Raw genomic sequence first — 15929 nt, 5'->3', positions numbered from 1 at the left:
TCTTTGGTCTTGGCCATAGTGGAGTTTGGAGTGTGACTGTTTGAGGTTGTGGACAGGTGTCTATTATACTGATACGAGTGGAGGACAGAGGAGCCTCTTAAAGCAGTTGTTACAGGTCTGTGAGAGACAGAAATCTTGCTTGTTTGTAGGTGACCAAATACTTATTTTCCACCATAATTTGCTAAAAATTAATAAAAATCCTACAATGTGATTTTCTGGATTTTTTTTCTTCTCATTTTGTCTGTCATAGTCGAAGTGTACCTATGATAAATTACAGGCCTCATCTTTTTAAGTGGGAGAACTTGCACAATTGCTGGCTGACTAAATACTTTTTTGCCCCACTGTATATACACTGCTCAAAAAAAATAAAGGGAACACTAAAATAACACATCCTAGATCTGAATGAATGACATATTCTTCTTAAATACTTTTTTCTTTACATAGTTGAATGTGCTGACAACAAAATCACACAAAGTATCAATGGAAATCAAATGTATCAACCCATGGAGGTCTGGATTTGGAGTCACACTCAAAATTTAAAGTGGAAAACCACACTACAAGCTGATCCAACTTTGATGTAATGTCTTTAAAACAAGTCCAAATGAGGCTCAGTAGTGTGTGTGGCCTCCACGTGCCTGTATGACCTCCTTACAACGCCTGGGCATGCTCCTGATGAAGTGGCGGATGGTCTCCTGAGGGATCTCCTCCCAGACCTGGACTAAAGCATCCGCCAACTCCTGGACAGTCTGTGGTGCAACGTGGCGTTGGTGGATGGAGCGAGACATGATGTCCCAGATGTGCTCAATTGGATTCAGGTCTGGGGAACGGGCGGGCCAGTCCATAGCATCAATGCCTTCCTCTTGCAGGAACTGATGACACACTCCAGCCACATGAGGTCTAGCATGGTCTTGCATTAGGAGGAACCCAGGGCCAACCGCACCAGCATATGGTCTCACAGGGGGTCTGAGGATCTCATCTCGGTACCTAATGGCAGTCCGGCTACCTCTGGCGAGCACATGGAGGGCTGTGCGGCCCACCCAAAGAAATGCCACCCCACACCATGACTGACCCACCGCCAAACCGGTCATGCTGGAGGATGTTGCAGGCAGCAGAACGTTCTCGACTGCGTCTCCAGACTGTCACGTCTGTCACATGTGCTCAGTGTGAACCTGCTTTCATCTGTGAAGAGCACAAGGCGCCAGTGGCGAATTTGCCAATCTTGGTGTTCTCTGGCAAATGCCAAACGTCCTGCACGGTGTTGGGCTGTAAGCACAACCCCCACCTGTGGACGTCGGGCCCTCATACCACCCTCATGGAGTCTGTTTCTGACCGTTTGAGCAGACACATGCACATTTGTGGCCTGCTGGAGGTCTTTTTGCAGGGCTCTGTCAGTGCTCCTCCTGCTCCTCCTTGCACAAAGGCGGAGGTAGCGTTCCTGCTGCTGGGTTGTTGCCCTCCTACGGCCTCCTCCACGTCTCCTGATGTACTGGCCTGTCTCCTGGTAGCGCCTCCATGCTCTGGACACTACGCTGACAGACACAGCAAACCTTCTTGCCATAGCTCACATTGATGTGCCATCCTGGATGAGCTGCACTACCGGAGCCACTACCGTCTCATGCTACCACTAGAGTGAAAGCACTGCCAGCATTCAAAAGTGACCACAACATCAGCCAGGAAGCATAGGAACTGAGAAGTGGTCTGTGGTCACCACCTGCAGAACCACTCCTTTATTGGGGGTGTCTTGCTAATTTCTATAATTTCCACCTGTTGTCTATTCCATTTGCACAACAGCATGTGAAATTTATTATCAATCAGTGTTGCTTCCTAAGTGGACAGTTTGATTTCACAGAAGTGTGATTGACTTGGAGTTACATTGTGTTGTTTAAGTGTTCCCTTTTATTTTTTTTGAGCAGTGTAAATAAATACAGCCCTTAATATAACCAATAGATGGATTAAGATATTTGTATAGTAATATGTAACTCAGTCACCACCCTTAACCTTAGTGCAATCTATGTTGTGTAAATGTAATATGTCTTTGTGAATCACACTGACTGAATGTTATAACGTCACACGACTAGCTGTGGGAGGGAAGCTGAGCTCCGTCAGCAGATTTGCTGGTGCTTTATTTAGTGAGAAGCAGAATGCTAAACTATCTGGGGAAATATTTTACCCTAGGGATTGTTGCACATTGTAGAGCGTTTACTCTGTTTTGAAGTATTTCACTTCATGAAGGGGGCCATTTTGATGAAATGTATCTTACCTTTCAAATCCATAAACTATATGTCATGGATGTTCTGGGGGTCTTTACATGATCCACATGGGCACAGTTTTATCCTGTGAGCATCGCCGTGTTGTAAAAGACCAATTGTTTGTCATTGAGATGTTGATTTAAACAAAACAAATGCACAGTTATGATGATGATGATGATGATGATTCTGTTGTTTCCGTGATGAAATACGTTGAATACATTCCTCAGTGGGATGGATGTCCCCCGTCGAGGTAGGCACTTTAACCTCTCATACCATGTGCAGCGCATTGCAGTCCTATTTACAGCAGAAACAAAAATCTCAGCTTTTTAAAAAAAACACTAAAAAAAACAGTGGGGGCATGTTTTTGGCTGTTCTTTGTTAATGAGGTCCAATGATCATCTGTTACGCATCCGCACTGTTGAAATAAATCTGTGGCTGTGAGTCTGCTCGACTGCTGTTTTTCATACCCTACTGTGGTCTTCCTATAGTTCCCTCTGGGGTCTTGGTTTTTCGGTGGCTAAAATAAGAAAAGCCTTTAGGTGACAGACCTGCCTTTATGGACTCAGGTCAGCCATGGGGAACAGCAATGATGTGAGAGCAACTTGGAGCTGATTGACCTCAGAAGACACTCGGGCCTTTGCCACTCACCATCCATCTGTCATCAGAGGTCAACTGAATGCAGTTAACCATTGAGCACCATTGAGATATCTCAAATACTCCTCATTTACAAAGTATGAATATTTCTGATTGCTCAAAAAAATGGAAGTTGCAATTCCGCAGTACCAAAATCCAGTATGGGCAGTAAAAATGAACAATTCCTGTATCAATCTTTTCAACCATGGCCAGTGAAATGATCAGCCCACTCCGCAAGGCCAAAGATCTGTTATGAGGAAATGTGTGTGTATTTCCAGTGCCTTGTCCAAATTCTCCAAAGAGTCTGTGATTGCCATTCTCCGTTCCTCAAATGAATCCCCCTGGAGGGTGAGGTTTATTGGCTGATCATCTCACAGCTGAGCTTTCACGAGGCCCCGCCGTGTACTCCACTATCATTAATCACACTTTGAAGATATTCATCATAAAAAGCATCACACTGTGCTCCCTTTACCTCTTGTTTTTTATCTCTCAGAGAAGCCCATTTCAAGGCTCTGCCTGGGTGCATTTTATTTGAATCCAGTCATACTGGAGCTGAGCGTTTTCAGTGGTGCAAGGTGAGCTACAACCACCACTCCCCCTGCGAGACACTCCTCTCGGTTTCACCGGCCACTGCCGTGATCCTTATGGACAGGATGCCATTGAATGTTTCGTAAAGCAACACAAAATACAGGATTGGGAAGAATCACATTTCCTAAGTGGGTAATTGAAATCATAAACCGTTCTTCTTTTCTTTGAGTCAAAGTAGGATAAATAAAGTGGTTAGGTTGTTTGCATCAGTAACGGTGATAAGATTGTCTGGGCTTAATTGAACTGATGCATAATTACAGAGCTCATTTGGAAGCAGGTGTCTGAGGCTCTTGAAATAATTGAAGGTTAACGAAAACGACGGAGCTGTATTAACTGAACCAGCATTTGTATCACCCAATAATTGGCTCCTTTAGTCGTCACAGTCCAGCGACTCAGCAGAGACGAATGGCTTCCCACAGGAAGTTACATTCTCAACCTACACTGGAACATAAACATTAGTCCTTGGACTTCCACACGATGCAAAATGTATCATCTCCAGAGCTGTATTAGTATCACCAAGATTGTTTGAAGAAAATGTCCATTTTGACTGAAACATGTAAGGGGAATAAATGTTCTAATTTGCATTGTCTTGGAATCACAGCCTTTGCACTCTCATTCATTTTTCTTTTTAATGTTAACCAATCACAAACGCTTTGGGACAGCTCTCTGATATGGAGCATAAAAGTCCTATTGAATTGTTTTCCATATTGCTCCATCACCTTAACCAACAATCTGTAAGCCCATCAATTCCAATTACACACATTATTAAACTTTGATCACGTCCAAAGCAGGCCTTTGAAAATAACAAGCATGGCTGGTTTCCTCTCCTATATTCTCGGTCTCTCGAGGTAGACGGTCTATGAACACCAGACTGTGAAATGCCTGCTGTCGGACCGGCCACTAGGATGGCCACCCTCCATTTCACACCACAATTACAACTTCTCTGTCCCCAACACACTGCCCATGAGGAGATGGTTGTCCTAAAGAGGCTTTAGTTTCCTTGTCCAGTTGAAAAGGAAACAAATCCCAGGTTCAATCTCAATTCATCTAGCTGAACCTCTGGTTTTTAATTATGCTATAAATGATTTACTGGTAGTTTGTCAGAATGTGTCCAGATATGGTATTGGTTTCATCTGCTTGTTATACAATCTTTCCATCGATTTTTGTGGGATATTGATATTTATGATTTGTGCTTTAAGAGCGGTCTTAGATGCAGCCTCTTCTTCCTAACCACAGCACTGGGAGTTCTCTCTCAGCCGTATCTCTGCACCTCCAGCGCCCTCATGTGGTCACTGAGGTCCCAGACGTTCTGCACACCATATGGGGTTCTCCCCCTATCCCCTCTCAGATGTAGAGCTCTCCTCTCATATCTATCCATCAGTCTAGTCATTGGGTTCCTGATGCGCCAGCTCCATCTCCCACCCTGGGGAATCACTGCTTCATTATGCCCCTGATAGATACTGACATGCCCGTTGTGCGCGGCTGGTCTAATGAAATGGTGATGATGATATTCACGGGGGCTCATTGCCACGCCACCCCCTTTTTGCACTCTCCCTCTTTCACGCACGCACGCGCACACACACACACACACACACACACACTCCATAAATAGCTGTTTAATAATAGACCATATCTTCTTAAATGTTGCTAAACATGTTTATTATGATCAACTAAAAAAACTAAGTATTTAACCTTTATTTAACTAGGCAAGTCAGTTAAGAAAATAAGAAAACGTATTTTATAATGACGGCCTACCCTGGCCAAACCCTGCCCTAATAACCCGGACGATGCTGGGCCAATTGTGCGCCGCCCTATGGGACTTGTGCCTGTTATTGACCTTGCGGTTCACTCCCAGCGCAAGGCTTGATTTGTCTTGGCAGAAAGCAAATGTATGAGTGCAAGATGAATAGTGCATCGACAGCAACGTGTTCATTTCTCTGGCTATCGTGTCTGAACCCCTAATGGGGCTCTTGTTAAAGTTGAAAGGCCGCTAGTAAATGTCTCTCTTGGACAGTTTCTAAAGGCAATTAACATTTGCCGAGAGCAATTACACTGCAGCCAGGCAGCCTGTATGCTGATTACCACCATGTAGTTTAGAGGAACAAGAGGACCGTGATGCAGTGCTCAGCCTCACTCCAACGCGGTTCAGTGTTTCTAACATGAGGAGGGCTGACACTGCCAGGGTACTCACTGTGAGCCATGACCTGGCCTGGCAGGGAACACGGTGTCAGTGGTTGAGATGAAAACAATAAACAGTGATAACTGTGTGATAAACATTTCACCAGCATATATACCTGTTCTGACCTGTCAGCTAAACAAACACAGGCTTTTCTTCCTCTCTCTGAGAAATACTTTATCTCTGCCTCCCCAGCACAGTGTGTCTGTGAGATACAGCTCCTCGAACCACAGTCTCCCCTTTATTTTGACAGTCTCCTCTTCCCAGGGGGTACAGAGGATTCATTAAAATACAAACCCACTGCAATGCACAATTCAAGTCTTTTTTATTTAATTTTTTACACCGGGTCTGATTATGCCTGCAGTCACTAAGCTCTGTCAGGATGCGTTTGGAAGGCTCTCATTAGCTTCGCTACTGGACCACAAGCAGAGGGCCAAAGCCAGACAGGAAGGAGATCATGGCAGGCGACCACAGCTCTGGAGGATCCCATCATGACAGGCCAGGCCAGGCGGTTGGTGTGGGCAGCCCAGAGAAGAGACGGCTCTTTGCCACGCGGTGCACGCTGAAGGATCAAACATTTAACCCAGAGAGGTAATGTTTTTGCTCTGCTTTAAAGAGCATTGTAACCCTTACCGTAACGTAAAATATTGGTCATCTGATCTACACACACATTTTCATGCCCAGATTGTTGCCAGTTCATAAGTAAAATATACTCATTTATTTTACTGGCTTCTGTGTTTAGCATTTGCTAGTATTGACATTCCCAAACCTTTTGGGTCTTTCTTCAGTAATATACACCACTGAAATGTTGACTCTTTCAAAACATCCAGGTCTGTGTCCTGAACTCCCCAGAGGTTGCAGAGTATATTTTACCGTACTGTAAGAATAGATTTTCAGGTACACTAAGAATACTATATTTCCTTGGTCCAGACTTGCAGTGTAAATGACTTGGAGGACTGAATGGGTATAAATCTGTGACAGCCACATAGAGCGGCTCTGAGAGGAGCGATGATTGCAGGGACTTAAGGCGTCAGCAAGCTGCTGGTGAAATACTGAGTTTATTTATTTACTTCTAGGAGGATAGTGTCATTGTAGACACTAGATTGTTCACTGCTTAAAAGTATTAGGGACAAAACTGTAATGTCACAAATCTAATATGTTTGCACAATATATAAATCATATAAATAAAATAGTATTACCATAGTACTGAATTCATAAAGGCACATATTGTATTAATTTCAGTCCAGGAATGCAGATGAAGTATTCTTACAGTTTGCTATCAGAGTCAGTGATAATCATATGCATGGCTCCTCCCACTGATGGTACTAGACAGCACCATCCAGCACCTATGGAATCAACAACCATGTCGGTGTTTTCATTTACAGTGTTTGGGTGCCGCCACGATGGATAAAGGCGCTGATACAGTTTGCTGAGGAAAACATTCTATTTATGTCAGGTCGTCTATTATCCAACTGTTCAACATGAAATTCCTTTCTCATTCCAAAGAAAGACCTGGAACATCATGAGACGCGTTGATAAGGTTCCACTTGGTATGCCTGTTTTGTGATGATTCCCCAATCATGAGATACAGTGCCTTCAGAAATGATTCATACCCCTTGACTTGTTCCACATTTTGTTGTGTTACAGCCTGAATTCAAAATTGATCAAATATATATTTTTAGATGGTCACCCATCTACACACACTAACCACCCCATAATGAAAAAGTAAAAACGTGTTTTTAGACATAATTTGCAAATGTATTGAAAATGAAATATAGAAATATCTAATTTACATAACTACTCACACCCCCAAACCAATACATGTTAGAAACACCTTTGGTAGCGATTATGGCTGTGAGTTTTTCTGGGTAAGTCTCTCTAAGAGCTTTGCACTTATTGTACAATATTTGCACATTATTCTTTTTTTAAAATTCTTCAAACTCTGTCATGTTGGTTGATGATCAAAACTAGACAACCATTTTCAAGTCTTACCATAGATTTTCAGATTTTATAGACGATTTAAGTCAAAACTGTAACTGGGCTCTTCAGGAACCTTCAATGTGGTCTTGGTAAGCAATTACAGTGTGTATTTGACCTTGTGTTGTAGGTTATTGTCCTGCTGAAAGGTGGATTTGTCTCCCAGTGTCTGTTGGAAAGCAGAATGAACCAGGTTCTCCTCTAGGAATTTACCTCTGCTTAGCTCTATTTCTTTTCTTTATATCCTAAAAAAAACTCCCTAATCCTTGTCGATGACAAGCATACACATAACATGATGCAGCCACCACCATTCTTGAAAATATAAATTGTGGTACTCAGTGATATGTTTGGGGCAAATACAACACAATGCTTTCTATTCAGGACATAACGTTTTACTTTGGTGCCTTATTGCAAACAGGATGCATGTTTTGGAATATTTGTATTATGTACAGGCTTCTTTCTTTTCACTCTGTCACTTAGACTAGTATTGTGGAGTATTAGGTGTAAAAACTTACTTATCAAGTTGCGGCCCACGTCTTGGAGGCAGGCCACTTGATTTAGTCTCTGCGTTATATTGGCATCGAACATGTCATCGAACATGTCACCCTCCCTAGGAGAGGGAGTGACCTTGATAATTTATTGTTAAAACGAGAGGCTGCCTGGATCTTTAATTTAAAGACCCTTGCACCCTTCGGTCTCAACGTAGACTTTGATCTGAAGCCATTCTTGTGATTATTGTGACTTTGCCATTGTAATTGTTTGTAAGCTTGTGTAGTCAAATGAATCAATGCTATCCATTTGTTGTTTGTATGCTGTTCTTTGTATGACATTTTAATATTTGATTATTAACCAATGATATTAGGCCACTCTTGGCCATGATTACAGACACCTGTGTCTTTTGACACTATATAAACGAGTCATCCCGCAGTGTTTGTGATTATACCCAGATGAAGACAGCTTGGCTGTCGAAACGTTGGTAATTCCATTTTTGCATCTGAGCTCCTAGAGTGTGGAGACTCTTTTAGAGACTCTTTTATTTTCTAGTATTGTGGAGTAACCATCCTCAGTTTTCTCCTATCAAAGCCATTAAACTCTGTAACTGTTTCAAAGTTAGCATTAGCCTCATGGTGAAATCCCTGTGCGGTTTCCTTCCTCTCCGGCAACTGAGTATCTTTGTAGTGACTGGGTGTATTGATACATCATCCAAAGTGTAATTAATAACTTCACCATGCTCAAAGGGATATTTTTACCCATCTACAGTTGAAGTCGGAAGTTTACATACACTTAGGTTGGAGTCATTAAAACTGTTTTTGAACCACGCCACACATTTCTTGTTAACAAACTATAGTTTGGCAAGTCGGTTAGGACATCTACTTTGTGCATGACACAAGTAATTTTTCCAACAATTGTTTACAGACAGATTATTTCATTTATAATTCACTGAATCACAATTCCAGTGAAGTTTACATACACTAAGTTGACTGTGCCTTTAAACAGCTTAACAAATTCCAGAAAATGATGTCATGCCTTTTTAGAAGCTTCTGATAGGCTAATTGACATCATTTGAGTCAATTGGAGGTGTGCCTGTGGATGTATTTCAAGGCCTACCTTCAAACTCAGTGCCTCTTTGCTTGACTTCATGGGAAAATCAGAAAAAATCAGCCAAGACCTCAGAAAAAAATTGTAGACCTCCACAAGTCTGGTTCATCCTTGGGAACAATTTCCAAACGCCTGAAGGTACATCTGTACAAACAATAGTACGCAAGTATAAACACCATGGGACCACGTAGACGTCATACAGCTCAGGAAGGAGACACGTTCTGTCTCCTAGAGATGAACGTACTTTGGTGTGAAAAGTGCAAATTGATCCCGGAACAACAGCAAAAGACCTTGTGAAGATGATGGAGGAAACTGGTACAAAAGTATCTATATCCACAGTAAAACAAGTCCTATATCGACATAACCTGAAAGGCCACTCAGCAAGGAAGAAGCCACTGCTCCAAAACCGCCATAAAAAAGTCAGAAGTTTGCAACTGCACATGGGGACAAAGATTGTACTTTTTGGAGAAATGTCCTCTGGTCTGATGAAACAAAAATAGAATTGTTTGGCTATAATGCCCATTGTTATGTTTGGAGGAAAAAAAGGGGAAGCTTGCAAGCCGAAGAACAACATCCCAGTCGTGAAGCACAGGGTGGCAGCATCATGTTGTGGGGGTGCTTGCTGCAGGAGGGACTGGTGCACTTCACAAAATAGATGGCTTCATGAGGAAGGAAAACGTGGTTATATTGAAGCAACATCTCAAGACATCAGTCAGGAAGTTAAAGCTTGGTCGCAAATGGGTCTTCCAAATGGACAATGACCCCAAGCATACTTCCAAAGTTGTGGAAAAATGGCTTAAGGAAAACAAAGTCAAGGTATTGGAGTGGCCATCACCAAGCCCGACCTCAATCCTTTAGAAAATTTGTGGGCAGAACTGAAAAAGCGTGTGCAAGCAAGGAGGCCTACTTTTATTTATTTATTTATTTATTTATTTATTTATTTATTTATTTATTTATTTATTTCACCTTTATTTATTAACCAGGTAGGCTAGTTGAGAACAAGTTCTCATTTGCAACTGCGACCTGGCCAAGATAAAGCGTAGCAATTCGACACACACAACAACACAGAGTTACACATGGAATAAACAAAACACAGTCAATAATACAGTAGAACAAAAGAAAACAAAAAGTATATTTACAGTGAGTGCAAATGAGGTAAGTTAAGGAAATAAATAGGCCATGGTGGCGAAGTAATTACAATATAGCAATTAAACACCGGAATGGTAGATCGGCAGAAGATGAATGTGCAGGTAGAGATACTGGGGTGCAAAGGAGCAAAATAAAGGGAATTTTCACTAGATTAAATTTCAGGAATTGTGAAAAACTGAGTTTAAATATAAGGTGTATGTAAAGTTCCGACTTGAACTGTACCAATAGGTACCCTTTTTTTCAAGGTACTGGAAAACCTTCCTGGTCTTTGTGGTTGAATCTGCATTTGAAATTCACTGTTCAACTGAGGGACCTTTACAATTATCTGTATGTGTAGGGTACAGAGATTGGGTAGTCATTCAAAAAGCATGTTAAACACCATTATTGCACACAGAGTGAGTCCATGCAACTTATTACGTCACTTGTTAAGCTATTTACTCCTGAATGTATTTAGGCTTGCCATAACAAAGGGGTTGAATACTTATTGACACAAGACATTTCAGCTTTTCATTTTTCATTCATTTGTCAAAATTCCACTTTGACATTATGGAGTATTGTGTGTGGGCCAGTGACATCAAAGCTAATTTGAATACATTTTAAATTCTGGCTGTGTAAAAAGTCAATGGGTGTGAATAGTTTCTGAAGGCACTGTAGACACAATAGCATACACTGCTTTCTATAGCTATACTGTCCCATTCTAAAACATGGAAAATACCCAATGGAAGGTGATTTAACATTATACACCCTTCACATTACATTATATTTTCTTTAGAGTGACCTTAAATAGCCATCAAATAAGAGCATCAACATTTGTATAAATGTATAGCCTACTAAACTGCTGAGAAACTTTTTTGTTTTCTTTGAAACTTTTCATAATACACATATTCGTTTGCTTAACTGGATAAAAAAAAGTATTTAAAAAAACACATTGAACACACAAAAAATCATCCACAAAGTTTTAGCACTTTGTATTTTTGACGATGCCAGAAACCAAAGACAGTACAGTATAAAGATAAGCAGAAACTGCTTATCCAAAATAAATCCTCGATCATGCTTGTATGCGATGTCATGGCGACGTTGGCTAGCTTGGCGCATGCGTAGAAACACGTCAACGGGTATCTCGCGCCAAAATGCGCATGTGCAAACATTCAAATCAAAGTTGTTTTTGACAAAAATGAAAACATGTCAGTTTGTCAATTTCACGAGGTTGGAGTAATAACATGTTCAACTACTTAAGATTGGTTCGAATCTAAGTTGTGCTTTTAGATTTAGATTTCGAATTAAGGAACAATGTTTTACTTATGTTATTGACCTCTCAAACCCCGGCCTGGTCTGCTTGGCAAGCGTTGCCGGAAGGCTCACGATGTTGCGTCTCTGGGTTTAGAAACTCTCTCTTGCAGCCTATCTTTCGCATCATTCCGGAAACAGGGAAATAAAAGCTACTGTGGCTAGCCAGCCAATCGCAGTTTCAACACAAAAATATCCAGGGTTTGAGGAGACATGGGGGGAGCACAGAGCATCGAAATACCTGGAGGAGGATCCGAAGGTTATCACGTCCTCAGAGTATGGATATTTGCTAGCACACGGGGTCATATGCTAAACCATGCTGTAACTGGGATAGCTGATAGTGGGAACAACACAGAAATGCTTGTCAACAGACTGAATGATGTTGCGGCCTTCTGATTGCTGTAGCCTGTTAGTGTGTATTTTAGGGGCTTCCTATGAGCAATTCACAACATGTTTGCTGTTCAGAAAACAAACTATGTGTAGTCTAACCAAGTATACCGAGCAATGTCTGACAACTTGCTAGCTGATTTGGCTAGTTAGCTAGATTGCAAGCCAGCCATGAAGCTAGGCCATCACCTGACTTGAGGAACCGGTCGGGGTGTGATGTCCTTTCAATCCAGAACACATTTGTTGTTTCATTGAATGTTTCAAGGCAATAATATGAATAAGCCATGTGCAAACTTCATGTCTCAATTTGCAGGTGCAAGAGAACTCCCCTGGTCATCTTGCAGGATTGGAACCATTCTTTGACTTTATTATTTCCATCAGTGACACAAGATTGGTAAGCTGCCATTTTTCAAATGATCTACCTCCTGTATCTGTCAGATCCCTTGCCGCTCAAATGTTTTCAAAGCCAGGGATACAAGACAACCAATAGGTGGACTAGCTTTGTTTACAAGTGATGTACTTTAACATGGTTGTGACTAGACGGTTACAACCAGAAGTTACTTTTCGTAGCAGGTTAGGAGAGCATTTTACCTAACCTAACCCTTTTACCTAACCTAATAATCCTGATCCTGCTACATTCATTATCCTAACCTGCTGTGTAAGTTCTCCTAACCTGCTATGAAAAAGTCACATCTGGTCATAGCTTTATACCACCTAGACAAAACCCTTTAAAATCTGCTAACGTCTTCACTCTTGTCAGAACAAAGATAATGACACATTAAAAGACTTGCTGAAGGTGAACGTGGAGAAACCCATCAAGATGCTGGTATACAGCAGCAAGACACTTGAGCTGAGGGAGACAACAGTCACACCCAGCAACATGTGGGGAGGCCAGGGGCTGATGGGTGTCAGCATCCGATTCTGCAGCTTCGAAGGAGCCAATGAGAATGTGTGGCATGTTTTGGTGAGCGAATTGCCTTGCTGTTTAGAGCTGCAGACATGAATGAATGTAAAACTGGAAACGCCATGATTGTGTAGCTTAATCATAATGTGAGGACTTACCCGAGTGCATATATTTACAATTTCGATCTGTATTCTATTTCTTGTCCTCAGGAAGTTGAGCCAAATTCTCCTGCAGCCCTGGCTGGTTTGAGACCACTCACTGACTACATCATAGGTGCAGACACTGTCATGAACGAGGTGTGTGGAATGCCTTTCTTTAGTGACAATTCAATGATGTTCTCCCTACACTAAACGGTTGATGATGATGATGATGATGATTGATATAGTGTTTGACTTTGTCTTCCCCGCAGTCTGAAGATCTGTTCTCCCTCATTGAAACTCATGAAGGGAAAGGGCTTAAGTTGTATGTGTATAACACTGACACGGACAACTGTCGGGAGGTGGTCATCACTCCAAACTCTGAATGGGGTGGAGAGGGCAGGTAATGGCATTGACATTTGTTATTAATTCATTTAGCTGATGTGCCTATAGGCTGGCAGGTTGCACAGTTACTCTCTCTGCCCTTCTTCAGCCTAGGTTGTGGGATTGGCTATGGCTATCTGCACAGGATACCCACACAGCCATTTGAAGAGGGTAAGAAGATCAGTTTCCCCGGACAGATTCCAAGTGAGCCGGTTTCCCCACTCAAGGATGGCTTCACAGAGGTAAGACATTTTTGTAAATGACTGACTTCTTTTCACTCCTAATACCTGCCAGTCACATGAGGGAATTTATGTACTATGAGAATATTCTACAGCACTAGGTGTTGATCCCAGTTTAATTTGTTCCTCAGGTTCAGCTCTCTGCTGTCAGTCCTCAACCTGCGGTGCCTGCTGCTCCTACTGGGTTGAAACAAAATCTTTCTGACCTGTCAATCAGCTCAGCTCCTCTCACTGTACCAAACGCTCTACAAACAGGTATGCTACGTATCATTACTCTTAATTTAGATGCATATTGCTTACTGACTTGATATCACCATGTAAGAGATTAGTATTCTAGGTGGTGTCAGAGGAAGGCCCAAAAAATGGTCAGACTCCAGTCCCCCAAGTCAAATGGCCACCCGGACTAATTATATTGACACCCCCATCCTTTGTTTTTACACTGCTGCTAATCGCTGTTTATTATCTATGCATAGACACTTTACCCCTACCTACAAATTACGACTAACCTGTACCCCCGCACACTCGGTACCGGTACCCCCTGTATATATCCTAGTTATTGTTATTCTGTGTTACTTTTTTCCTTAACCAACAATGCAGTTTGAGAAATTGAGTTAAGGGCTTGTAAGTAAGCATTTCATGGTAAGCTCTACTACACCTGTTGTATTCGGCGCATGTGACAAATAATTTGATTTTATTACAATGGATCGTCTTTGTCCAAGGAGTGACTACTATGCCACTGTTGCCTAGCCAAGTCGGCCCGCTGCTAAGCACCGTACCTCCAATCCTCCCTGCTACCACGTTACCTCCAATCCTCCCTGCTACCACGTTACCAGGTACTCGCTAGACACGGTTCTAGTTTGGTTACAATATTATGCTGCATGTGTAACTTGCATGTGGCTTTGTGTATTTCATTATATTCACATTTCCTGCATAGGTCTAATGTCGTTACCCGGAGGACTACCTCCCCTTCCCAACCTGCCAAATTTGAATTTCACTTTGCCAGACTTCGGCACTGTATCGTTACCAGGTATCGGAGGGATGCCACCAGCAGGTAATGTCAATGTTTACGTTTAAATTTTATTTAAAAAAAAAAATACTTTCAGTAATATTTCTGTATTGCTGAAACATTACACCTGTGTTCCTTAGGTTTCCCTCCATTGGCCCCTCTTCCTCCCCTAAATCTATCCATGCTCAACTCCCAGCTGCCCCTGGTTCCAGGGGTAACTCTGCCTCCATCTGAGTTCACTCTTCCACCTGTCTCTGCAAATGTCAAAGTCTCCTATGAGCAGAGACCTGCCCTCATCCCGGACACAAAATCCTCCGTGGTCATTGACAAATTGACAGAAACACTCCTCCCTACACCAGTGGCCTCCTTTGAACCAACAGAAGCAACCTCCGAGTCCTCCTAACAGAGGACCATCTACCAACAAGCTCTACTATCTTTAAAACTCAATCTGGAAACACTTGTAGTTGTACCCCTAATTCTCTACTTTGTTCCAAAAGTGTGTATACTTCCTGTCATGGATTTACAAGCTCTGGATTGGTGTAATCATTGGGGAGTGTTTCTCTCTCTCCCCTTAAATCCATCATGGGAAGTGTGCACTCTGGAAAAAGGGTGGAGAATCAGGATGTAGCCATGGTTGTTGAAACAGCAAGGGTCCTAAGAAGGATGGGAGAATTGTGAGAGACCCACTTTAGTAAATTGATACTGCATTACAAGCCAAGGGCTCTATTCAATCCGTGTCGCAGAAGTTCGGCTTTGCAGTTTGATTGCCTTTAAATTTCAATGTTCCTGCTTTAGTGGAGACTGCATATGTGAGGTCAAAGCAGCAATCAGCAGTAGAAACAAAGCATGCTCCCTGCCTGTTTTGGTAAAACGTTGAGGGATATGTTACCACTCAAATTCATAGACAGAGCTATGATGCAAAAATGTGTTTACAAACATTGGAGTAAAACATGCTTATATTTTGGGTTCTGGATAGTTTAACTCAGCTCATGAGCCATATTCTAATTGCGGAATCTGTAACGCTTCATCTTGTACTAAAACACTTAAGTGTGTATTTGAACCATCCCTGGATTAAATTATGTATTTTGTCTGTCTGGGTGTGAAAATGACGGGTCTTTACTTTTGAAAACCACAGGGTGTCAGTGTAGGACCAAAGGAATCTACTTGGGTGAACAATGGGATTGTTCATTGTGCACTTACCAAGTTCGAAGACT

The 15929-nt window shown here is 42.1% G+C and overlaps 1 protein-coding gene across 1 annotated transcript; it reads left to right on the top strand.

The window, feature by feature from the left end:
- The first annotated feature begins 11736 nt into the window (after positions 1-11736).
- Positions 11737-15809, top strand: LOC110501462 (Golgi reassembly-stacking protein 2). The gene is made up of 10 exons (XM_021579047.2): positions 11737-11934; positions 12359-12439; positions 12806-13009; positions 13159-13245; positions 13359-13489; positions 13580-13712; positions 13841-13964; positions 14429-14542; positions 14644-14760; positions 14856-15809. Exons 1-10 carry the CDS (start codon positions 11872-11874, stop codon positions 15116-15118), a joined length of 1317 nt encoding a protein of 438 aa, XP_021434722.2. The 5' UTR covers positions 11737-11871; the 3' UTR covers positions 15119-15809.
- Positions 15810-15929: the final 120 nt, after the last annotated feature.

Source organism: Oncorhynchus mykiss, chromosome 22, assembly GCF_013265735.2.
Source record: "Oncorhynchus mykiss isolate Arlee chromosome 22, USDA_OmykA_1.1, whole genome shotgun sequence".
Classification (NCBI taxonomy): domain Eukaryota; kingdom Metazoa; phylum Chordata; class Actinopteri; order Salmoniformes; family Salmonidae; genus Oncorhynchus; species Oncorhynchus mykiss.
Note: the sequence above shows the minus strand (reverse complement) of the source record. Positions and strands in the feature narration are given on the sequence as shown.